The following is a 23023-nucleotide window of genomic DNA, read 5'->3' on the forward strand; positions in this document are numbered from 1 at the left end:
CTGAAAAAAAAAAATCACCCCAGCCCGGAGAGATGATAAAAGACCGAGCTTCGAAGTTCCTAACATCACGGGGAGGGGAAACCTCGAATCAGTCCCAAGCTTATTGCAGGGATCCCTGGATCGTTGGAATAGATATAGACATTCCTCCTAGTATCCTTGGTTCGGATCCGACGTCGCTTAAGACCAGGATCATGCCATGGTAGAGTTCACGCGGAGCAATTGCTAAGAGTGGGAGTGTTTTACTAGCAGCAAAGAGGGAGGGGTAAAAGGAGGAATTGAAGAGGAGCTCAAAATGAACACGTTCATCATATCTGTCGATATCCCCCACGGCTCTTCTTTGGTTTTGACTCTCGGTATGTTTACTTTTTACATCTGGGCAGTCCTTATATGTGGCTTGTCTTATCCTTATTTCTTTTTACTATTGCACTACGCATCGGTACTCAAGCACTAAGTAGCCGGTAGAAGAACATCGGGCTAAAAGCGCACGGGCGTCCCAGCCTGTCGGGTGCGTTCTGCACTGGGGTATGTACGTGTGAGTACATGGATGGTATTGAATATCATAGTGGAGAAAAAGGCTCATTACACTATAGATTAGATTCGCTAATCAGAGAGAGGAGGAAGTTGAAACTTGAAAGGGGTTCTCTCATCCACCCGAGCTGATATTTAATCCCAATGGCGCAAGAAATCTAGATATACCCGATATCTGCAACACGATACGGAGGTTTATTTACTACTGAGACAGTGGCGGTTGTTCAAAGCTGATACATTGTCTTATCACAGCACCAGAAATCTCCGCATCTATCAAAAGGGGAAAGAAAGAAAAAAGATAGGAAGGGGCAACGGGTACTGTACTTCGGAGAAAGGTAACAAGCTGTAGGTTGGTTCTCGTCGACACTGGGAGACAATCAAAGGTGCAGGGAGGTAAGTTTGTGGAAGATCTTCAGAAAAACACCCGGGATCCAATGGCTGCTGGTGCCACACGGCTGGAAAGTCCCATCCTTGGATCGCTCCCACATTATCCGACTGGGCTGAGTTTTGGAATGGTGCTGTTTGCTAACTACTATAACTACTGAACACTAAGCTCCCTCTCACTAATAAGGTCTGTTGCGCGTATGCAGGCTGCATGATCCTCGTAAGAGAGCTCTGCTTATTTTTTACACGACGCGACCGAAGTTTAATAGATGAGAAACGTTTGACTATAGGCTTAGGCCCGGCAAAACCAGACTGGGAGAGCAGGAGAGTGAAGCGACTAGACTTGTCCAGTCTTACGACTTGCGTTTCCGTGTCCGACAATCCTCTTCACCACCTCACCCCTCTCATTCAACAACATAAGTATTTTGAAAAATTTTTTTTTAAAAAAATAGTTGTCTTGAACATGGGCATCTGAAGACACGGCCTTCCCCCTCTTTTACAGTACAATGGCCGAACTAGACAGGAGGCACGGAATTACCGCCGTATCCAGTCTGTCGGATCCTGGCTGTCGGATCCTAGCTGACCCACCCAGTATGGTGGAATCGCAAGCATCGCATCCTTCGAGTGGCCTCCCTCGACCGCTCCGTGTTGATGCCTCCACTATTTCAAATCCAAAGGTCAAACTCCACTTGCGGTTATGCCGGGAAGCTCCCGCATCTGAACGCGAAAGCTAATCGTCGTTCACCCTTACCCTGAACCGGTTCCAATTGGAGTTTGCTCGTTGTCAATTCCTTGTCTTTTGTGAAGCTTGCAGCGACACAAGAGCCTAGGTAGCAGGAATGGACGAAATAAGATACACAGGCTCTGCTCCGTAGACTTTAAGAGGCACGACAATGTACCAGATGGTAAACCGGGGGTTGGCCTATGCAGATTATGTTGTACATAGGTATTTGTGTGTGCAGGACATGTGCACACACCCTGAGTAGAGTATCACCGGGCGTGTCTCGGCCGGCTTCCATGCCTAAGTTAGTGCTGGTTTCCAACATCGTACGACAGTCGCAGGCAATCTGAGTTAAATTTCTGGCCATTCTTTCAGGATTCTCGGACCTTCCCAGCGGATACGGTGCGTTTCCACCGCGCGCGCCTACAGGATGCATCTGCGGGGCGGCGATCCAGTTTTTCGAACAGCCGAAAGAGACGGGGAGGAGGTAGACAGAGCACGTTAAGGTACAGTACAGTACACAGGTATTCATGAAGTGACAATGCATACAATGAAACTCTGGTCATGTTACGCACAGTGCAGCCTCCAGGTTGCTTGTCACGGTCCATGTTCACTTCTTGAGGATGGCTGTTGGTTAAGTGAAGTCTTGGGCCATAGTCCAGAAGGAGGCACTTTTCCCGGCAGTCTGTGGAAACGGTGCCAATGGGGTGACGGCCACGGTGCATCTCACTCTTACTGCCTCGTTGCTGCCAAGAGAGAGCTTGTACAGAGTCGCATAGTTTGAGTCACTGCAAAATGGTGGTGGATCATTGAGGTAAATCTATTTCCGTTTCCGGATCCGAGCAGACGAACCCCCCAAGTACAAACTTCGGGCCTTTAGTACCTCGTTACCATAGTACTGCAATGGCCGGTCAAGCAATTTTTTTTCTTTCAATACCAAGATCTATTCTAGACCATAATTTTGCCGATCTGCAAATCAGATCCCATGATTCACTGTCTGTTTTGCAATCCATCGTCAGAGTCCCTGGCGGAAGTGAACATGACACAGTTAAACTATAACAGCTTGTCAAAAAGCCCAGTGTGAGCAGTGATAGAAAAATAAATTGAAAGTGCTGACTCCTCGCTTCTAGAGATTTTGACACTTTTGGTATATGAGCTTAGTGAGCTGGTGATTTTCATGGGGGAGGGGGTTAGAACACTACGGCAGGGATCACTTACACTCAGGCTCAGCTCAGCTCAGTCCAGAAAGTCGTTACTTCCCGATTCGGAGTGTGCCCCCATCTCCGACCCAGGACTTAGACTATGGGGCTTTGCACCATCGTCGACCAAGAACCGAGGGGCATAACCTGATGCTGAGGCTACAAAAGGCTTCTGTCTAGGGCTAATTGGTTAGCTCTATGTTCGTCGTGGTGGATACCTCTCTCTTTTAGTCGACTTCAATGGTGAGCAAAGAGGCGAGCAAAGTCTCCGGGTGTCAGATCTAGAACTCCATAATCCGCCTGACATTTGATCGGCTTTGTCCTTTAGAGTCCTGCCTAATCCAGGTGCATTGACTTGTATAGGTATGGTGGGGTAAGGTAGGCAAGGTGACAACTGTCAACACCAGTCCTGTGAAGGCAACCCAGTCGGCGACCCCCATCGGACGGAGCTTAGGTGAAGTTAATCTGGAATCATCGATGACGGAGTCCATCTGCCATCCTGCTCGAGGAAATTCGGAAATTCGAGTGATGTCACATCTACTCCCTATAAGGCAACTCGTGTCAGTGTGACAGTCTGTCATGAAGGCTGGCCACATGAAGCGATGATGTTATTCGGCAAGAATCAGAACGATGCAAGTGCCTTTTTGATAGGCAAGTAGGATGCACACTCCGAGGCCCTTCAGGCGGAGGGAGGAAGGAAGTCGCCGGCAAGACAAGGAAGAGCAGAGCGATGGAAGAAGGAACTTGCACGCTGGTCATGGCAACAATCGCTTGAGTGAGAGAGACTTTCGGGATTTGAAAGGTTCCCATATCCCAAAAAAAGCACTCGCTAGCTCGCAATGCTTTATTTGCCAACCCTACTACTGGTCTCACTAATGCTTAGAACAGTATAGCAAGTGGCCGGCCGGAAAGCTACTGCACCATGAGAGCATAGCCATCAAGGAAAAGACAAGTCACCGCAACGGCTCCTAGATCCCTGCCTTGGAACTCTTCTTCGCCAATGAGCAGCCAAAATATTGTTGATAGCGCGTGGGTCTTAATACTGCATAGAGCTCGGCTCGTTGTTCCTGCCCGATACTCTACTAAGGCAGACCATCCGACAGTCCGACTCCTCGCAACTGGGTCGAGCACAGGGGGAATGGGGCCGGTTCCAGATTAAAAAAAAAACGGGACACTAGACTAAAGGGAAAAATTAGATGATCTTCCACCAGAACCCCATGTTCGCAACCAATGTTCCAGCCTATGGCTGTCCTCGGCGTGGGGGATGAAGCCGCTCGAAGAGATCCTCTTTGCCTCCTTTGGGTAGCGACAACTCTGTTTATAGCTCCATCTTGCCTCATTTCCGACGCTTCGCCGACTGGCGCTTTCATGAACAAGCGCATAGGACGGTACCTATACGTAAATGCAAGTCCTGGGAGCCACAGTTATGTCAGCATCACTCAGCATGTCTAACCAATTTCTCCATTGGGGCAACTTCAAGCTTCATCTGGCAGTGGACAGCTTAAGATTTACAAATAGATCCAGTGGAATTGCATCTCGGAGACTTTCCAAAGCGAAGGGGGAAGATTGAACCTTCAAGGCATTGTGAGTTGACTGACTGTACCAGAGGCAGCTCAGTAGCTCAGTGTGGAAGTCCCGCTCTAGACTTGACAAATACCTGACTAGAGACTGTTGCTGGCGAGGTTTACGCACATCCGTCCTGATCGGGGAAGATTGTCGAGCCTCATGAGAACAATGGAAGAGCAAGGGCATCATGCCAAGAGTTAGTTCTCTAGCTCTTCACCACCGTAATGCACAAAAAAGACTCTGCACGAATCAGGTGGGCCTCCACCATGCTCTTTGTACCACCTCATCACTTGCTTCTCCGCATGAACGGGCTACCTATGTATGTGTGCATATGTGTGTTTGCAGGGTTTGTCCTTTGAGGGAGGCAGTGTAGCAAAGACAGGGCATCTAGGCATCTAGGCATCTAGTCTTCTACCGAGAGCAGGGTTGCCTAAATCTCCCGGGAGAAGATGCCTGCCATCCCCTGCCAGGTGGTCGGTGTCTACCACCAATATCAACCTTTCCATTGGCATGAGCCATCCCAGCCCGCCGGATCCCCACAGATTCCAGGATTCTAAAGACTTGAGCAATCCTTTTGCTTATCTTCCGGTGAGACACGTTGGTATACCATGTATGTGTGACGTATTGTATGCAACAAGGTTACAGTTTGTATGTCACTGAAACCATACAACGTATGAATCAACAACAACCCCCCTCCTCCCCGCCACACACCTTCTATCAATTGTTCCGAAGACTTGCTTTGCATCTGGCTATCTGCGATTATACAGATACTGGAAGAACCCACCGGTGTATGGAAGGTAACCTACAATGACAATCACCGAAAGGGGATCCCACGTTCATTGGCCGCGTCAATGGACTTCTTCACTCGCCTACAGAGTGTGTATTAGTAAGTCAACACGCACCTACAAACCAAGTCTTTGTTGCACATGCGACGCCTGCTTTACTTGAAACATGAAAGATGGGGTCAATGCTTTCCTGCTCCCTCGACAACCAACGCCGACCATCACTGAGTGCATGGCCCTATTCAACCAACCGTACGCTATCTTGAGCTCTTGCTAGGTACGGTACAATAGATCTATCCTCGATGTCAGCAGAGATTCAGAAGCAACAATGACCCTCCGCAAAACACATGGGAAACACTCCTAAAGGCCTCGAATCTCCATCCGAGTAGGAAAGCGACAAGAACGACCACCCACTGCTTTTCACCAGGCCTACTCCCTTATCAAATTGCTGATCGGAGCTGCAACCGAGCTTTTGGTCTGGCAGTTCTTCATGTATGTGTCTCGAAGTGGCAATCGATTACATCGCTGTTCTTCATACCATCGCCACCCCTCCACGTCCCGCCCACAGGGGGGTGACTGTGACTGAGTGTTGTGGTTTAGTACATAGTAGCTGCAGCTATTGAAACCGCTCTCCATGCCACTTGGACTCTTCGATGAAGCAGCATGCTCGGTCAGAGCTAAGGGATCCGACACCGCTTTGACATGACGAACTAGTACTGCCGCCGGTACAGTACCTCTAGCCGGGCGGCGTTTCGCCGGTCTCGTCAAATTGCGGAACTCAAGTCGGGTCTTGCAAGTCGAATTCGGGGGTACTAGGCTCGAAAGGAGCATGGATCAAAGGCCGCCATCTTGGAGGTGATTCTAACCGCAGGTCCTTTGCGAAATACGATGCCCCCATTGTATGACGTCGAGTTGATATCAATCTGTCACTTGCCCATGTGCTCAGTAGCCGGCTCGGTCATATTGCGATCGGTCTTGGCTGCGCTGCTGATTTTGCGGCCATGAGATACATTTTATATTCGACTCTGGGAAAGGGGACAATGTAACTTGTTAAGAAAGTTACTTATCCAATGTACTGTACAGAGCTTGTATGTCTGTTCCTCCTTGGGACCGGAGTTCTTCATGTCCTTGTCTTACTTTCATCATTTGTGCCAAGATTTTAGGGGTCTCGTAATCATATCATATCGTGATATATCTCTTAGCCAGGTTGATTAAGGGGTTTGGGGTTGTCTAGTTATTCGGGTGTAGTTGGTCATTTGAAGAAAACTCTTCTGCTGAGCCTACTCCGACGTTCCCAGAGAGATATCGTCTTTAGAATACACAGTCGACACGAATTGTCCGGGTGCTCCCGCTCCGTAGCAGACACCTCCCCAATGCTTCTATCACCAAACCCACAACCTACAGTCACAAACTTCGGTCTACTACATTTCGAAGAAGACAAAAAGGGACAATCTCATTACTAAACCTAGCCTACTTCATCATCCATCCCAGTACAACAATCCGCACTCCACCAAGCAACACAAAGCACCAATCGTCACTGTTCGTATCCCCGAACATGGCTCGCATCGCATCACAATCAAGTAGACAACACCCGCTGCACGGAGGAGATACTCTCCTCCATCGGCTGCATCTTATCGGTCCTGTCAACAAGAACAACAACGCCGCGTCAGCATAACATCCCCCCTTCCCTATGTCAGAAAAGAAAATAACAAGCGTATCTGACCTACCGTGTTGCGATGCGGATATCCGTCTGGATCCTGCCCACCCCCTCGTTATGGATCATGGTGTGAGCGCATCCGATGGTCTGCGATACCTGGTCCCATGTTCCCTCTTTCCGATCATTTCATCGTCAGGGATTCTTCGCTTCTTGACAGAGGTTCGTTCTACCGGGAGGTTAGACTCACCCACGGTGGTGCCGGTGGCATGCATCTGGGACTTGAGGCCGGTGTTCTGGATCAGACGCTGGATCTCGGCGACTTGCTTGGAGAACGAGACGTCTTTGGAGCCGATCTATTTGGTTGTTTGGGGTGAGGACTCTGCTTTGATGGATGATTCATGGGTTTCGGAGGAGAGAGTTGAGGGGGGTCTTAGGTGTTGGTGGAAGTAGTACGTACGGGGATAAGCGAGAAGTCTGCGGTGCAGTACTCCGGGGTGGTCATGGGTGGGGTCTGGAAAACCATTTTGATTTGGGTCGGTTGGTTGGTTCGTACTAGCTGACTTGTTTCTTGCTTGGGAGCTAGGAAGGTCGAGGTTGTGTTGAGTCTCCTACGAGTGCAGGGGGGGAAAAGGGTCTCTTGCGCTCTGATATATCCTACACAAGTGGATGCGGATCACATGCTAAGTATGATTCACTATGAGGAGACACCCTTCAGTGGCCTGGCTTGTTCGTCTTAGTAGTACGTCTCGTCGACGGTTCTACCCCGCCTTTGCAGGGGCTCGCTACCAGGGACATAGATATCTTGGAACAGCACGTCCAACCTTGGCTCCGGGGCAGGCATATGATCTGCCTCTTCCGCCTCACGGTCGACCTTGCTGCGAACCTCTTTCTCCGTCGCCTTTGCGTCCTCCTCTGAAATTACACCCCATTCCAGCAATTGATCCTTGAGAACGGAGATAGGATCATGATGCCGCTCGGCCTGTATCTCATCTCGGGACCGATATGTCGTACCTGGGTCAGACACGGAATGTCCGGCATACCGGTAGGTCTGGTACTCGTACAGCAACGGTCCGTTGCCCGCTTGGACGAATGCCTTGCCGTAACGCATCGCAGCCAGAACCGCGAGGACATCCATCCCGTTGACGCGCAAGCCGGGAATATACTGGCCGCGCTTATAGAAGTCGGTCATTGCAGATGATCGCTGCACAGATGTGCCCATTCCATATTTATTGTCTGGGGTTGGCCATTAGCGTTATGTCGGCAATGGAAACTTGAAGTCTCGCCACGAGGAGGGATGCAAAGAAGAGTGCGAAACAGCTTACTCTCACAACAGAAGATGATAGGCAGATCCCACAGCTTGGCCAGGTTATAGGCCTCATGGACTTGACCCTGGTTTGCCGCACCGTCGCCGAAGATGTTGACGGTTACACTATCTCGATTGTTGTACTGCTGGGCAAATGCGATTCCCGCTCCAACCGGAACATGTGATCCCACAATGCCATTACCGCCGAAGAAATTCTCTCGGAACATATGGATAGAACCGCCTTTTCCGTGGGAGATGCCATCTTGGCGTCCTAGCAGCTCCCCGAGAATAGACTTGACGGTGGCGCCGCGCATCAAGGTGGTTCCGTGGGAGCGGTAGGCGGTGATGAGCTTGTCGTCCCTGGAGATCCCATGTTCAACCCCCACTGCCACGGCTTCCTGGCCTATAGATAGATGGCAGAAACCACGGACTTTCCCTTCCTTGTATAATTTGTCGGCCGCCAGCTCCATGCGCCTGCAGGGAATTGTTAGTATGTGCCTCTAGGTTGGTGGTGTCAATTTTTTGGGCCCAATACGAAGAGCTAAACTGACCTGATCATGAACATGTCATGGTATAATTGTTTGAGTTGTCTTTTCGTTGTTTCGAGGGTATGTGGAGGTGTCTCGAGAATGTATGTTTCATAGCTTTCTTCTGCGATCGGGACCTTGAATGGCTTGTCATCGTCCTATATAGTAGTACGACGGTCAGGAGGGATCTATGAATATGATGTCCACACTGTATCATGACGCACAGTCGGTATTTCAGCGATATCGGCGACGTGTGCCATACATCGACGGTCAGAGTAGCATAACCGCGTCCACGGAAGCGGCGCCTTCAATTTTAGGGATCTTGACAGCATAGTCGCTCAAAGGAATAATTTGAGGTTCTAGATCGCTCGAAAGCAGTCGGTACCCGGTAACCACAATGCTGGCTTTAATGTATGGCTAAGGTCTGTCGACTTTTGTGGTTGTTCACCCTCATTTAAGGTCTTCGTAGTTTGCAGTGGACTATCATGCTCGGGAGGAACGTATCTGTGACGCAATGCATGATTAAAGCTTACCTACACATGATACTGTAGGTAGCTTTGCACTCTGCCAGTGGTCGAGCCTATTGAGGAAAAGAAACGTAGATGTGTTCCAAACAGCCAATGGCTTCTGTCCCACTGGATGTATGTAAGACTTCCGTGGGCGGGTTTTGACACTTTACCGGGGTCTTCTAACTACATTCAAAACTTTAGGAACAGAGGGTATATCACTCCTGACAGCTGGATCTTAGCTTCTCTTGAACTGCGACTCATCTTTAAAGACTTGAGCCCCTTCCAGATTGAGCGCACCCTACCAGCATATTTGATGAGAAGAAGACGGGGATCCATCATTGAACAGCAGGAGCGATGACGAAGGATGAGTGCCTCGGTGCCTGCGGGTGCACGGACCACGTTCAAAGAACGGGTCCGACGCGCGACGCGATTTGCCTCAACGGGGAAATCAATTTAGCACCCGGGCCCGGTCGGAGTCAGTTAACCAGCACCAAGCGCCCAGTCCACAGAAACAAGACTGCTATAACCTATTCCTATGGCTCACTGTGATTATTCAACTCGATCCTACCATTTCAATCTGCGATGAAACAAGGGGAGAATACTATTTCCACCGCCCAGACAAGTCACAGCCCATCCTTCCAGACGCCGGACAGTCCTTCTTCGGGAGCACGCCGTTCGACCAGTATAGCGCATGCAGCCAAGGGCCAGTCCTGGTGCGACCCGCCGGCGTCTTCTTCGTTCTCCGCAAGGTCGTCCAAACGAAATCATGTCCCTAGCACGTTAGATCAAACCACCCTCACGCAGATCGACTTTGTGACGCCAACACCCCCGCCAGCCCGCGCAGATGAAAGCCTCCAGTACCTCAATGAGAAGCAACCGCAGCGGGGCCGGCAAGCCCATCATGAAGTGATAGAGCTCGATGACGATTCGAACAACGATGACGAGTATCGGCCGCCATCCAGTCGCCAGCCTCGCCGAGCCCGCGGGGTCAGGTTTGAACAAGGGCCGCGCAGTACATCGACCGGACACTCGAAATCCAGTCATCCGCGCGAAGTAGACTCGAAGTCGAAGCGCAGGAAGAGTGGCGGAGGCGTCAAGGGCAGCAAATTAGACAAGGATGCAAAGAAGGGCAACAAAACTCTGACACAGATGGACTATGTGCGACGCTATCTGAAGATAGAACCGGACGATGAGGTGAAGTTGGAATATACTTATGCCACGCCAAAGAAGAACGACAGGAAGCAAGCAAATCGGCACGCTGCTGGTAATCTGGCCCCGCAGTCGGACCATTTCTCCGACCAAGAGGCCTCAAGCGGAGGCAAGAAACGAAAATTGAGCATCGCTGCTGATACGAAGGTCAAAATGGAAAATGAGAAGGAAAATTACCCTCTAGACCCTGGCTCCGTGACCCCTCGGGCAAAGCGGGAGCGTGAGATACCGTCGTCTCAGTCACCTGAAAGCTCGGGTATCGCATTCATCACTTCCTCGCAATTCCGTACCGCGACTCATTCGCCGTATAAGCGCGACGCTGCTGACACTGCAGGCCAGTGTATAAAGCAAGAATCGCCACTCTTGCAACGCATTAAAGATGTGTCTCATAGCCCACCGAGTGAAATTCCAGAATCTAATGAATCCCAACCTGCCGCTTTGGTTCCAGACTCGCCATTACCGCGCAATTCCGCCAGTGACCAAGGAAGCATTGCTCTATTATCCGAACAAGTGAAGTCGGAGGAGTCCATTGAGCATCATAGAATTAGTGAACATGTCCCTAATACTCAGAGAACCGTGGTATATGAGACAGACGCGGAAACAGATTACGGTGACCTGGAAGATGATCTGCCTAATCCCATCGAATCACCTCGACAGAGGAAGGTACCGCATTACGATCCTGGTGCAGCCAATCTCGAGCATGAAGATGCCACAGAAGAGAGCTCACAGGCTCTTCCTCCAATGGCTCCTCCGGAGATGGAAGAAGAGTCGGAGCAGCTGCATCTAGATGATAATCCCACTTCAGATGCATCATCGATATACTATCACAGAATCCAGCCAGCCACTCAGTTCCCCCTTGGACCAGTGCCCAATCTGAACACCCAGAGACTGGCCGAGCTATTTCCGGATGAACGCAATGATGAAAGCATCGCTACCATGTCATTGACGGAGCCATCTTCTAAAACTCCCAAACGCATGACTGTTGCATCTGAGACCCAATCTTTGGATCCTGAGACGTGCATAGATTCAGAGACATTGACTGAGCTTGTTCCGGAATCTTCGCCCATTGTACGACATGATAGCGGAAGCGCCAATTTCCGGACGCCCGCTCACTGTCTTGCTTCGCGAGATATAGTACAAGTCGAGTCGTCACAGCCAGCAGACAGGCATCGTAATCGCTCCCAGAATCAAGATGACTCGGGTCCTCGCGGCTTGATCAGGAGAAGTGACCTACTCACCTCAAGCGTGATGGAAAGCATTCCACTGCCGGTATTCTTGATGGATAGTCAGGACACAGTTGGAGAACCCTACAGCTCGCCCAAGGGAACGTAATTTCCGAGAACTGAGTTTCAAGACACCCAAGTATATGATACATAATGATATGAGTACATGAATGACAAGCAATTTAATTACATCTTTTCTACATACCACACTGCACTTGTGCCTCTTATCGCAGCTGTAGTCTACGTACTACCTAATTTAAGTAGACACTGAAACTACGTGGGGGCGGTCGGGCCGTTGTAACCCCGGGAACCAAACCGCCCGCCCGCCCATTGACCCGCCGCTCCGTCATTTGAGTTCCCAACTCCAACTCCAACTCGCTCGTTATCTCCAACTGACAGAGATGGATGTAGCGTACGACCACATCCAGGAGGAGATCTTCTCCTCCAACGAGGCCTCGAAAAAGGAAACCGACCAGAACGAGTCCGCCAAGACGGAGCGCCCCAACGTCGATCTCAACGCGGAGCTTCAAGAAACATTCCGCGCCTTCTCCGCCAGCCCCTGGGGTGCACGCATCGGTGGACTCTGGGATAACGTCCGCAAGCAGGGCGAGAGCTATTATGAGGGGGCCCGCCAGGAGTATGCTGCTGCCAGCGAGGAGGCCGCCAAGGGCCTTTCTGACCTGAGGAGCAGTCTCGTCGGGCGTACGCGGGGTCTCTCCCTGAGCACGGCGTTCAGCTCAGGGGCCACCGGCGCAAGAGCCAGCAGCACCAGCAAAGACGAGACGTCTACGCCGACCGGTACCGCCTCCAAGGTCGAGGCAGATGCATTGTCGACTGTTGGGGAGAAAAGCCTCGATGCCGGCGGCGCTGCGGATGCTTCTTCAGCTTCGGCTTCCAAGCCGGGTGAGGGGTTCCTTTCCCGCTTCAAGGCCGAGGCGGCCCGTCGACTAAAGGAGATCGAGAAGGCGGAGGAGGCTGCCGATGAGGCGATCTTGCGATTTGGCATGAACATCGGCCAGAAATTGCGCGAGGCGGTCAGCATCGTGCCTCCGAGCAGTGAGGGTTCCGGAGATAAGCTTCTGTTCGAGAGCAAGGATGCGGAGGGCAAGCGGGTCATTCACGCCACGCGCTTCGAGGCCCAGCTGCACGTCATCCACTCGACCCTGGAGAGCTTCACCAACGATCCGGTCAGCGAGCTCTGGCCGGCGTTCAAGCAGGAGTTCATGATCGCGGAGAAGACCGAGGCGATCGCGGCCGATCTCGAGAAGTACCCTGAGCTGCGCTCGGCGATGGAGAAGTTGGTTCCCGAGAAGGTGGAATACGCCACCTTCTGGTGCAGATACTACTTCCTTCGTCTGGTTATCGAGACTGAGGAACAGAAGCGCAAGGAACTTCTGCAGGGTATGTCTATGTCCTTTTCTTGCCATGGTTACAATATGTCGGCTGCGGCTTTTTCTCGTATTACTCCTGCTGACAATGAGCTACAGGTGCAACCGTCGATGACGAGGAAGTGAAGTGGGACGATGACTCCGATGAGGAGACCGACTCCCCATCCACCCCTCAAGTCAAATCAAACACTACTGCCACCATCCCCACCACTACGCAGACCGCCACCCCTGTCCCTGCTGCCACCACCACCGTTACCGCCCCCGCCGCCACCACCACCACCACCACCACCACCACCACCGTGAAGACCGCCAACCCAACCGAGCCCCGTCGCTCCAACGACCAGCAATCCCAACCCGACAGCGAATCCAGCTACGATCTCGTCAGCGGAGCCACCAGCCGCACCCCCGCAAGCCCCAAGGAGAAGCCCAAGGACGATGACAGCGACGACGACTGGGAGTAATTGTCTCTTGTGTAAATCCACCCAGTAGCATCCTCCCTACCTCAACCGCACACACCTGACCGCTGGCTGGTCTGAAGGATTCGAAATCCCCTTCCTCCTACTATTACCTAGTCCTTTTTTGCAAGGAGTTATGGCTGCCTGTTCTAAATTCCAACCTCTTTGATTGTGATGGCGTTAAGAATCCCCGTTCTGATATCATATCTCATTTCCCCCAAATTCTGATCACGTATTTATCACCTCTGCCCCGGCCTTCCACCCGCCAGCAACCCGTGCGTATCCAACTAGCTCAGTGTTTATCTGCTGCCCCCTCCGGTTCCCGGTTCCTCCATCAGTGGTATTTTAGTCATGGTCGAGGAGGGAACTTGGTTTGCCATGCAGTAGCACAGTGGCGCAGATGAGTAGTAATCCATCCATTCCCAATTACCATCATCCTTACAGATACCAAATCTACACAAACTCTAGAAGTATTCAAAACATAGTTTCGCAGAGCACACAATCTTTCGTCACAATCTCGTAGATCAGATCATTACCTTGCGTTATTTAGAACTATGTATGTGGCAATGTACGGCCTTCTTTAACAATCGATAAATACATAGATTCGTTGGGGGGGGGGGGGTTCCATTCTATCACCCCAGGTCAAAGGGCGTGCGTGGGCTCTAATGATCCGACCCCTCAACACTGGGCACGGGGGTAGACCGTCTCGATAGCGGAGACCCTCTTCGTGATGTTCTGTCTTCCGCGTGCAACGACGACGACGAGCCACTCGCCATCCGCAGCTTACTGTGATGACGATGCCTCTCCGCCCGCCCGCCACCGCCACCACCACCACCAGTCGCAACAGAGGACAAGGGCGTTTCGGGTGTGGCCTCCCGAGAACGAAGGTGAAAGCCGCGGACGCGGTCGCTGGGGGAGAAAGGGTACTCGCTCTCGTCGTCGCGGCCGTAGCGGAGCGGGGTGGTGCCCCGGGGGTCATGGTCATGGGCATCGTAGGCGTACTGGTAGTCCTCGCCGCGGCGCTTGACGGGGCTTTCGTCGTAAGGATCCCAGCCGACGCGGCGGCGAGCGTCAGTGCGGAGCCGCTGGCGGTGCTGTTCGTCGCCGCCGGCGCCGGTGGTGGAGGACTCCTCGAGGAAGAAGTTCAGGAGCTCGTCGCTGATGGACAGGTGGGATTGTTGCTGGAATTGCTGGAGGGAAGTGAGGCGGAGGAGGGTCTCGAGGAGGGAGAGCGAGGTGCGGATGTTGTTGAAGTGCGGGTTGGAGACGGTCGTGGTCTGCGGGGGGTTGGAACGTGGGGAGCGTTTGGTGGAGGTGGATGTGGTGGAGGCTGGGGTCGGGACGGGGGAGTTGTGCGTCGGGTTGAGGGAGAGCTTGGCCATTGCTTCGGAGGCGGGGTCGTCTTCTGCGTCGGAGGTGTCCGAGTCGGAGGACTCTTCTTCGGTGTAGACTTCGAAGGCGATCCATTCCGGGTCCAGGTCTTTGGGGAGGCGCCATTGCGAAGGGATCGAGTCTTCGTGGAAGTTGGGGTGGTGGTCGTCGTCGTGGTTATTGTTGTTGTTGAGCTGGGCGTCGAGTTGGGCTTGGAGCTCGTCGGGCTCGTCTTCGTCCTCGTCGTCCTGGCTGTCGGAGACGTGGCCTAGCTCTGATTCGTCGCGTTCCAGCATGCGTCGCGGCGGAATGGCGTTGATGTCGCGTTTGAGGAGGAGGACGGGGTTGTTCGTTTCTCCCTCGGTGCTGATGTTCAAGATCTTGCCGGTATCGGCGTAGAAGATCTTGGAGATTTGGTGAATGGGCAGGATCTCGCGCAGCCCAGCGGTGTTGACTCCTTCGAAGTGCTCGGGCTGCGCTTCGCCTTCGTCGAATGTGTGCACTCGCCCGTCGTCGAGGTCCTCGACTATGAGAACTTGGTAGGCGAACTCATCCACTCGTGCGTCACCGGGGAGGCCTATGTGCCGCGTTCGCCGCTGCTGCGGATGTGTCGCCAGGTCCATGGGCACTCGACGGAGTTTCAGGCGAGCTTTGTGCATGACCTCTTTCCAGGTCGCCTCGCGTATGCCGTCCTCGTCATGTGGGCGGAGATGACTTGCGAAGAGCATGTACATGGATAGCGTAAATGTTGGACCAATCTGCACGGCGTGGGACGGAGACATGGAGTACTGGGTATCGCCTGCGGTCAAGAACGTGCTCGCCTGCAGCAGCCGCGAGGGGGACACGGTCGATGGTAGGTTGACTGAAAGCTTAGCGCCAGATGTCGTAATAGCCAGGTTCATCAAGGGCACTGCATCTTCGATGCGCACAAGCAGTTTCTTGATGTCTCGAATGATATGCTGGATTTCTTTCTGCTGCTGCGAGCGATCGCGGTTGGGGTTGGCTCCTCGGGCGTAGAGCTCTTCAGATGTTGCAGCCTTTGCTAAGCGCTGGCCCAGAGCCTGTATGTCCCATCGTAGAGATTTGGTGAGGAACACTGCTGACTCTAGCGATGTGTTTCCTCTTGCAGCGCTGCGGGGAATTAGAACGTGTCTCACTACGCTGTTGGATATGGGACTCACATAAGCTCAATCATGTCGATAGCAGGAGAGATGACCTGTCGTCTGTCTTCAGCACACGGTTCTATACTCGCGTGTAGAAGTTTTGGAGAGAGCGAAGCCTACCTGGATCTTGCTCTCCAAGCGGTGCTGCAGAGAGAGCAATTCGTCTCTTTCCTCGCAATTATCGACATTCTGAACTGCGTCAGTAACGAAGCTCCCAGAGATTTCTGGCAAGTGACGACTCGGGAGGTTCTGAACTAACTTTGAGCAGCCGTGATGACTGACGGATGGCATATTTGGCTGTTATGGCTATTCCCGAGCTACATGTCCACTCAGTGAGCTAGCTGCCCAACAAGATCAGGCCAAGAATCGCCGAGTCATACCGAATGGCATAGTTCATTGCCTGCTGGGTAAGCTGAGATAGAAATTAGTTTGCATATAGCGTGACAAGTGACATAAGGGCTTACTCTGGCCAAAAAGACATCCATTTTGCCTCAGATCTATAGTAGCAGCTGCAGAGTGATGTAGATCGGCGATAGCTGCTGTATGCAACTGGCCCGTAGCGGCCTTGGGTTGTTCTGAGGTGTTAATCGGCGATAAGCCACCCACGTTGTCTGTTGTTTGGTCTGGCAGTTGAGGACACCATCCATGAACTTTTGCAGTCGTTTTTCTTTTCTCCTCTTTGTCACCTGCCTAGTCTAGAGCTTGCAGTTTGATTATTCGGCGTGAAGTCGGCGCAACCAGCAACAAACGCGGCAAACGCAACACACGCGGAGGCGGGGAAGAGACGCAGCTGAGTCAGCCAGCAGCAAAATCAATCGGGCTCCGGAGAAAAAACGCCCCTCATTTGGCCTTTTGCCTTGTCTTTCACCCCTCTTCCCCGTCTTCCAGGCCTGCTTTCTGATATCTCTGGGATATCTCTGGGACCTTGCTTGAGTTGTTTGCTCTCTTTGCGGTTTTCCAGCGTTCTACACCATGGCCAACCAAACCCCCGAATCCTGGGAGGATGAGCTCTCCAGACAGACCGAAGGTGTGAACCTGAACAATAACGGCCGTCGCCCGCAACAGCAGTTCAGCTACCAAGGCTCGACCTTCACTCCTGGCGCTGCTTCCTTCACCCCCGGCGCCGCATCATTCGTTCCTGGTCAGCAGTCGTACGGCGGATACCCCCAATATGGCCAACAATACGGATACCAGCAGCAGCAACAGCAGCCTTACGGTCAGTACGGCCAACAATACGGAGCCTATGCTCAGCAGCCCGGTTACAACCAATACTACAACCAGCAACAATACGGTGGCTACCAGCAGCAACCTCAACAGCCTCAGCAGCCTCAGCAACAACCCAAGCCCGCTGCGGAGCCCAAGCCCGCCGCTAAAGTCCTGAGCATTGGCGCCGAGCCCAAGGCTAAGGTTCTCAGCGTCAGCGGCGCCAGCGACTCCCCCAATGCTCCGAAGACGAAGGTCCTCTCCATTGGCGGCACTTCCGCTTCTCCCAGCCCCGCGACTTCGGGTACGGCCACCCCCGGTGACACTAAGGGTGCTGCTGCCGCCGACGCCGCCGCTAAGGTGACGGCTTCCAAGGCCATCGAGAAGACCGAGAAGAAGGCGGAGGCCAAGGCTGCTGCTAGTGGCAAGTCCTCTCCTGCTCCCGCCTCCGGCCGGTCATCCCCTGGCCGCTCCAGCCCTTCCAGAGCCGAGGTGGTGAAGGCTGCTCGCCATGCCGATGCTGTCGCCCAGGAGCAGAAGGCCGACGTCGACGAGGCCACCCTGAACGAACTGTACGGCGAGCTTGAGAAGAAGGAGCACGTTAACGTGGTTTTCATCGGACACGTCGATGCCGGCAAATCCACCTTGGGAGGCTGCATTCTCGTCGCCACTGGTATGGTCGATGAGCGTACTTTGGACAAGTACAAGAGAGACGCCAAGGAAATGGGTCGTGAGACCTGGTATCTTTCCTGGGCTTTGGATCTCAACCCCGAGGAGCGCGCCAAGGGCAAGACCGTGGAAGTTGGCCGCGCCCATTTCGATCTCCAGCTGAAGAACGGTGTCACCAGAAGCTGCAGTATTCTGGACGCTCCTGGTCACAAGGCCTACGTCCACCACATGATTGGTGGTGCTTCCCAGGCCGATGTCGGTGTCCTTGTCATTTCAGCTCGTAAGGGTGAGTACGAGACCGGTTTCGAGAAGGGCGGTCAAACCCGCGAGCACGCTTTGCTTGCTAGAAACACCGGTGTGCGCAAGCTGGTCATTGCCGTCAACAAGATGGACGACCCTACTGTCGAGTGGAGCGAGGAGCGTTTCAAGGTTTGCACCACAAAGGTGGCCAAGTTCTTGGAGGCATTGGGTTACGCAAAGGCCGGTGAGTATACAATTCATCATTATCGTTGGAGGTGCCAGACATACTGACAATTGAATGCAGATTTGACCTTCATGCCCATCAGTGCACAGACCATGGTCAACATCAAGGACCGGGTAAGTGAAAGTCTGCCATATCACGAAATCTATATGCTGACTGGTTAATATAGGTCACGAAGGACGTGTGCCCTTGGTATGATGGACCTTCGTTGCTGGAGTACCTCGGCGACATGGAGCTCCCTCCTAGAAAGCTGAATGCTCCTTTTGCCATGGCTATCAGCGCCAAGTACAGAGATATGGGAACTATGGTTGAAGGCAAGATCGACAGTGGTGTATGCATCTCCCACCATTGCTATTCGTGTCTATTTCCTAACAATGCTACAGATCGTCAAGAAGGGTTCCTCCATGGTGGTGGTGCCCGGCCTTGCCAAGTGTGAAGTTGCTGCTTTGTATGGTGAAACCGAAGACGAAATCGCCACTGGCAGTTGCGGTGACCAAGTCCGCATGCGTCTTCGTGGTGTTGAAGAAGAAGACCTTCTTCCCGGATTCGTCCTGTGCTCTCCCAGACGTCTGGTTCACTCTGTCCACTCTTTCGAGGCCAAGATCAAGCTGCTCGAGATCAAGGGCATTCTTTCTGCCGGTTTCAACTGCGTTATGCACGTGCACTCGGCTGTTGAAGAAGTGACTATCGCCGCTCTTCTGCACAAGGTATGCTCGCTTTCTCGTCGAAATGCCCGCTCCTCCGCTAACGCTTATCTTCGTAGCTCGAACCCGGCACCGGTCGTCGCAGCAAGAAGGCGCCCGCCTTCGCCAGCAAGGGCATGACTGTTATCGCTAGAGTAGAGGTCACCTCGACGGCTGGACAGGTTTGCTGTGAACCTTTCTCCTACTCGGAGCAGATGGGAAGATTCACCCTGCGTGACCAGGTAAGTAGTCGATCTTCCCAGACATGCTGAAATCAAGCGCGCCGCTAACAGGACTGCTAGGGACAAACCGTTGCCATTGGTATGATCACCAAGCTTATCGAGAACGAGGAAGTTGTTGCCGAGTAAATGCGTGAACATTGGTTATTGGCATCCATTGCATAAGCCCCCAATCTCTCTTACCGCGGCCAACAGGACAAGAGTTTGTCGAGCTCGACAGATCTAAGGTGGCATGGGCGGGACCACGGGCTCGACACAATGACAAGCTTAACGTTGGTTGATGATGATGAATCTTATTTCTTTTTCTTTGTGAGAATTTTGATTCCATTTTTGCTCCTGCTGAGTCGATAGAAAGCGACTAGAAAATCGCGCCATAAAACTCGCCATGCCCACCCAGCATTTGCCTCAGATACACAACACCAAGACCAAAGAAGTCTTCTAGTACAGTCTAGTCCAGTAACCATGGCAGTGTATTTATCTATGTCAAGAAAGAAAAAAAAGAAAGGGGAATCGAAATACATACAACTCGGAGTAAATTCAAGTGTAAACAAGCACCAGAAATAAAGGGGGGTTAAGATCACCGGCGCTTCTTCGACACGACCGTCGTAAACCCATCATCATCGACCTCGGGCTCGACCTTCTCCCTGGGCGCGCGCACCAACGCCGGCGCCGCCGCATCATCCATATCCACATCCATCGCCTCGTCCTCGTCCTCATCATCCTCATCCTCATCCTCATCACTATCCTCCTCCCCATCTGCCCCCGCCGCCGCCCTCTGAATCCCGGCAGCAGCCTGATTCTGGCCCCCCTTCCGCTGATACACCTCCCACATGTGCTGGATAGCGGCGTACTCCCCGCGCTCCGTCTGCGCCTTCATCTCCATGATCTGGTCCGCGACGGCGGCGGCGCTCTCGTCGTCCACGTCCACGTCGAACTCGTCCGTCATCACCTGCACCAGCACGTCCTCCAGGTCGTACGAGTCCGTCTCCGGCCGCGTCGCCAGCATCTCCGAGATCGCGCCGCACAGCCAGTCCCGCTTGTCGGCCGAGGTCGGCCCGCCCCAGAGGGATTGCACCGCCAGCGTCAGCGCCGGCCAGTTGTGGAGCGCGAGCGTGATCCCCAGGTCGAGGTAGTTGGTTCCGGCCGGGGGCGTGGCGGTGGGTTCTTCGGGGTGGGTGGACATTTTTGGGGGGGTGTGTTTGGAGTAGGTTTGAGATTGGTGGGTTGGGGGTTTGCGCGAAATGAGGAGGTTCGAGGGACTGCAGTGGCCCGGGTTGAGGATTGTTGTTGTGTTGTGTTTGTGCTGCGGGCGGCGGTATGGTATGGCGGGGCACTGGACTCGGTTTCCCGGGAGGTGATTGAGTACCGTGAGGGAAGGGGTGGCGTAGGTGAGGATTTTTTGAGGCTCGAAAGAGACTACTAGTGATGTGGAGGTCTAATTGATGTAAATAAGAAGAATGTAATGCGAATATAGTAAGGAACAGCGCTGGCGCTAGTCTTGTTGGACTCTTTCCAAATTTTTTTTTTTTTGGGGGGGGGGGGGGGGGCCGATATGGATGGGCTAGTTATCGCGCGGCTGATTAGATAGATAAGCGGTCATGTGACTTCTTCCATCTTACTACTATATACTGTGGCTGGTGAGGAGTCTCGTGCTCTCTTGATTCATGGTCGCTGAGTAGAGATAGCTTTGATATAAGTAGCTGCTGCTTCAAGGGTAAGATTGAAAGTAGAGATGGTGAGAGTTATAGAGGAGTTTAGATTGAGGGCCAGCAGCTGTACGGCCATTCAATCTCTGAATATATACTTCTGTGTTAAAAAAACTCATAGTGACAAATTGGATACTAAGTTGTAAATGCAAGCAACCAACCCCAGAACCGTACACTATTGATGCTTTTCTTTCGTTGGGAAAAATCATCCAATACTTTTACTATCGATATAAGGTGCTTCCCATTGGAGATGAGAGCGCCAAAGTATTTTTGAATCTCCCAGTCTTGCCACAAAGAGTCCGTGCTTAGGAGAGGTCATAGTCTCCGATTTGTAATCAACATGCAAGAAGCTCGAGTGCACAAGGGTATGGGCTCACATTCTGAAGAATGAAGCCCACATGATTTCACAGAAAAGGGGCTTTCTCAAGTCGAAGAACCATGACTTCAAGTTATACAGTTGAAAAGCTTGGTTGGTATTTTACATCGTAGGGCATAGATAGAATAGATCCTGGTATAGTAGTAAACATTATATATTCAGGCTGCAAGTAGATAAGACAAGATCCACAGAGTTTATGTTGATCAATTACCGCTATGGTGGATATGTCCGGGCATTTAGAGAACAACCAGACGTACTAGATATTGGAAGACCCAGAGATCTTATAATCCTCCCATCTTCCAGGGGCAGTAGAGCCGATTTTCACGTGGCGTCACTCCCCGCCGAAGTATCAGGTTTACCCTCTACCCGCCCGTATGCACCTGTTGCACGACAAGAACCGACCAGATGCCTGACCATCGTTTGCTGGCGGTCCTGCATGACAGCCTGGCAGTGGCGACAAGTCGCTTTCCGATAGACGGGCCGTCCTTCGCCGCCGCCGCCCTCCCCGGGGGAGATTTCGAAATAGTCTCGTCGCACATCGGCGGCGAACGCGTTTTCTTCTACCGGTTGAGTCCTGCCCTGAAGACAGGTCAGCACATGGGCCCTCATTGCTTGCGCACGGTCGGTCACAGCTTCGTGGCAGTGGCGGCATACGATTCGGCTGTGTTTGATATGAGTAACCAGACCTTCGTCGTCGTAGTGGGAGCGGGGCGTGATCCTCGCGGCGGAGCGCATTGATCTGTTTTTGTCTTTCTCTCTTATTCTCTCGCACACGTGTTGGAGATGCCATTTCAGCGTGAAGGTGACATTGCGCATGAGGCGCTTGCAAAGGTGACACTGGAGGAGTTTGGTCCCATCTTTGCCGACCTTGACGTCGAAGTGCTGCAGAAGGTCCTCGTCCGCTTCTGCTGGGTTAATGAGCTTCGGGCACTCCGGCACAGACATGGTTTTGTTCTTACCCGGGAAGACTGAGTTTGATGTATGGTTGAGAGTTGAAGAGGCGTCAGTTGAGGTTGCTGTTCAGGCGATTCCGGTCAGTGAAGAACACGAATGTGACGAGAAGAGGAGTCTTGGACGGGAATTTATACAATTTCCCAAGCAAGAATCCAACATTCAATCCGATCTTCTCAGAAGGGATACCCCAGATTTTCATTCATCAAGGTCAGGATCTGCCATCAAAGAGTTTGCGGATATTGCCAGTGAATGTCCAATGTAGAATAGGTTTCCAGAGAAAGATGTATGCGCTCAAAGAGCAAGACATTGGGAGCCTAGCTCTTTAGTAACGCGTCTCAAAGACATACTTACAGGACAAGGAGTTCTCTTGAGGTGTTTGCAAACAGGGAGACTCGGTATGGCTACCATAAGGCCGGAATGTTCATTGTATGTCTGGTATGGTCCTTTTCTTGTATGTGGATAATGCAAGCGGCGACTTTGAAACTTGATGTGTCGTGCAGTGGATACAGTTTAGATGAGATACTCATCTACACATTGTGCCGGGGAAATGTCATGTAGGAAAGATCGTGTGAAGGAGTTGATCAAGCAAAGAGAACTCATGGCGACGCCTTGAAGGTAGAGATACGGTTGGAATTCTGATGACTTTACTGGCCCATAAAGGAAAGTCTGATGCCTTTCAAGATTCATGGAACTGGTGAGGAAGGAAGAAATCTACAAGAATTCGCCG

At 52.3% G+C, this 23023-nt stretch overlaps 8 protein-coding genes across 8 annotated transcripts; 4 read left to right on the plus strand and 4 right to left on the minus strand.

Annotated features, from left to right (window-relative positions):
• Positions 1-6665: 6665 nt before the first annotated feature.
• Positions 6666-7426, minus strand: BO66DRAFT_393994 (thiamine-binding protein). The gene is made up of 4 exons (XM_025647881.1): positions 7295-7426; positions 7085-7190; positions 6908-7010; positions 6666-6820 (listed from the first exon to the last, which is right to left on the minus strand). The coding sequence occupies exons 1-4, from the start codon at positions 7358-7360 to the stop codon at positions 6757-6759; spliced, it is 339 nt and encodes a 112-aa protein (XP_025501016.1). The 5' UTR covers positions 7361-7426; the 3' UTR covers positions 6666-6756.
• Positions 7427-7516: 90 nt separating this feature from the next.
• Positions 7517-9488, minus strand: BO66DRAFT_422326 (putative pyruvate dehydrogenase E1 component alpha subunit). Its single transcript, XM_025650043.1, has 4 exons — positions 8892-9488; positions 8692-8825; positions 8160-8614; positions 7517-8070 (listed from the first exon to the last, which is right to left on the minus strand). The coding sequence occupies exons 1-4, from the start codon at positions 8997-8999 to the stop codon at positions 7571-7573; spliced, it is 1197 nt and encodes a 398-aa protein (XP_025501017.1). The 5' UTR covers positions 9000-9488; the 3' UTR covers positions 7517-7570.
• A 156-nt stretch (positions 9489-9644) lies between these two features.
• On the plus strand, positions 9645-11799 carry BO66DRAFT_160035 (uncharacterized protein). Its single transcript, XM_025642217.1, has 2 exons — positions 9645-10764; positions 10816-11799. Exons 1-2 carry the CDS (start codon positions 9759-9761, stop codon positions 11715-11717), a joined length of 1908 nt encoding a protein of 635 aa, XP_025501018.1. The 5' UTR covers positions 9645-9758; the 3' UTR covers positions 11718-11799.
• Positions 11800-11979: 180 nt separating this feature from the next.
• On the plus strand, positions 11980-13867 carry BO66DRAFT_430768 (BSD domain-containing protein). The gene is made up of 2 exons (XM_025650544.1): positions 11980-13009; positions 13096-13867. The coding sequence occupies exons 1-2, from the start codon at positions 12010-12012 to the stop codon at positions 13455-13457; spliced, it is 1362 nt and encodes a 453-aa protein (XP_025501019.1). The 5' UTR covers positions 11980-12009; the 3' UTR covers positions 13458-13867.
• Positions 13868-14113: 246 nt separating this feature from the next.
• BO66DRAFT_473635 (RanGTP-binding protein) lies at positions 14114-16470 on the minus strand (the record flags this gene model as incomplete). The annotated part of the gene is made up of 6 exons (XM_025653069.1): positions 14114-15953; positions 16004-16038; positions 16106-16174; positions 16245-16302; positions 16366-16397; positions 16450-16470. The coding sequence occupies 6 exons, from the start codon at positions 16468-16470 to the stop codon at positions 14114-14116; spliced, it is 2055 nt and encodes a 684-aa protein (XP_025501020.1).
• A 392-nt stretch (positions 16471-16862) lies between these two features.
• On the plus strand, positions 16863-19758 carry BO66DRAFT_393998 (translation termination factor GTPase eRF3). Its single transcript, XM_025647882.1, has 6 exons — positions 16863-18341; positions 18402-18454; positions 18508-18669; positions 18722-19045; positions 19102-19263; positions 19324-19758. The coding sequence occupies exons 1-6, from the start codon at positions 16958-16960 to the stop codon at positions 19387-19389; spliced, it is 2151 nt and encodes a 716-aa protein (XP_025501021.1). The 5' UTR covers positions 16863-16957; the 3' UTR covers positions 19390-19758.
• Positions 19599-20778, minus strand: BO66DRAFT_393999 (uncharacterized protein). The gene has a single exon (XM_025647883.1). It carries the CDS (start codon positions 20441-20443, stop codon positions 19838-19840), a length of 606 nt encoding a protein of 201 aa, XP_025501022.1. The 5' UTR covers positions 20444-20778; the 3' UTR covers positions 19599-19837.
• A 472-nt stretch (positions 20779-21250) lies between these two features.
• Positions 21251-22580, plus strand: BO66DRAFT_394000 (uncharacterized protein). The gene is made up of 2 exons (XM_025647884.1): positions 21251-22358; positions 22431-22580. Exon 1 carries the CDS (start codon positions 21748-21750, stop codon positions 22078-22080), a length of 333 nt encoding a protein of 110 aa, XP_025501023.1. The 5' UTR covers positions 21251-21747; the 3' UTR covers positions 22081-22358; positions 22431-22580.
• Positions 22581-23023: the final 443 nt, after the last annotated feature.

This window comes from Aspergillus aculeatinus (assembly GCF_003184765.1).
Source record: "Aspergillus aculeatinus CBS 121060 unplaced genomic scaffold BO66scaffold_44, whole genome shotgun sequence".
Lineage (NCBI taxonomy): Eukaryota > Fungi > Ascomycota > Eurotiomycetes > Eurotiales > Aspergillaceae > Aspergillus > Aspergillus aculeatinus.

Excerpts from the sequence above, each read along its gene's own strand:
- BO66DRAFT_422326 (XM_025650043.1), bottom strand. The coding sequence starts at position 8,999 with ATGCTGTCAAGATCCCTAAAATTGAAGGCGCCGCTTCCGTGGACGCGG. Across the intron at positions 8,826-8,891 it reads ATATCGCTGAAATACCGACT|GACGATGACAAGCCATTCAA; the intron begins GTGCGTCATGAT and ends ACTACTATATAG. Across the intron at positions 8,071-8,159 it reads TATCATCTTCTGTTGTGAGA|ACAATAAATATGGAATGGGC; the intron begins GTAAGCTGTTTC and ends GGCCAACCCCAG.
- BO66DRAFT_393994 (XM_025647881.1), bottom strand. The coding sequence starts at position 7,360 with ATGGTTTTCCAGACCCCACCCATGACCACCCCGGAGTACTGCACCGCA. Across the intron at positions 7,191-7,294 it reads CAGACTTCTCGCTTATCCCC|ATCGGCTCCAAAGACGTCTC; the intron begins GTACGTACTACT and ends ACAACCAAATAG. Across the intron at positions 6,821-6,907 it reads GATATCCGCATCGCAACACG|GACCGATAAGATGCAGCCGA; the intron begins GTAGGTCAGATA and ends TCTTGTTGACAG.
- BO66DRAFT_393999 (XM_025647883.1), bottom strand. The coding sequence starts at position 20,443 with ATGTCCACCCACCCCGAAGAACCCACCGCCACGCCCCCGGCCGGAACC.
- BO66DRAFT_393998 (XM_025647882.1), top strand. The coding sequence starts at position 16,958 with ATGGCCAACCAAACCCCCGAATCCTGGGAGGATGAGCTCTCCAGACAG. Across the intron at positions 18,455-18,507 it reads TGGTCAACATCAAGGACCGG|GTCACGAAGGACGTGTGCCC; the intron begins GTAAGTGAAAGT and ends TGGTTAATATAG. Across the intron at positions 19,046-19,101 it reads TCGCCGCTCTTCTGCACAAG|CTCGAACCCGGCACCGGTCG; the intron begins GTATGCTCGCTT and ends TTATCTTCGTAG.
- BO66DRAFT_160035 (XM_025642217.1), top strand. The coding sequence starts at position 9,759 with ATGAAACAAGGGGAGAATACTATTTCCACCGCCCAGACAAGTCACAGC. Across the intron at positions 10,765-10,815 it reads ACTCTTGCAACGCATTAAAG|CTGCCGCTTTGGTTCCAGAC; the intron begins ATGTGTCTCATA and ends ATGAATCCCAAC.
- BO66DRAFT_394000 (XM_025647884.1), top strand. The coding sequence starts at position 21,748 with ATGCCTGACCATCGTTTGCTGGCGGTCCTGCATGACAGCCTGGCAGTG.
- BO66DRAFT_430768 (XM_025650544.1), top strand. The coding sequence starts at position 12,010 with ATGGATGTAGCGTACGACCACATCCAGGAGGAGATCTTCTCCTCCAAC. Across the intron at positions 13,010-13,095 it reads GCGCAAGGAACTTCTGCAGG|GTGCAACCGTCGATGACGAG; the intron begins GTATGTCTATGT and ends AATGAGCTACAG.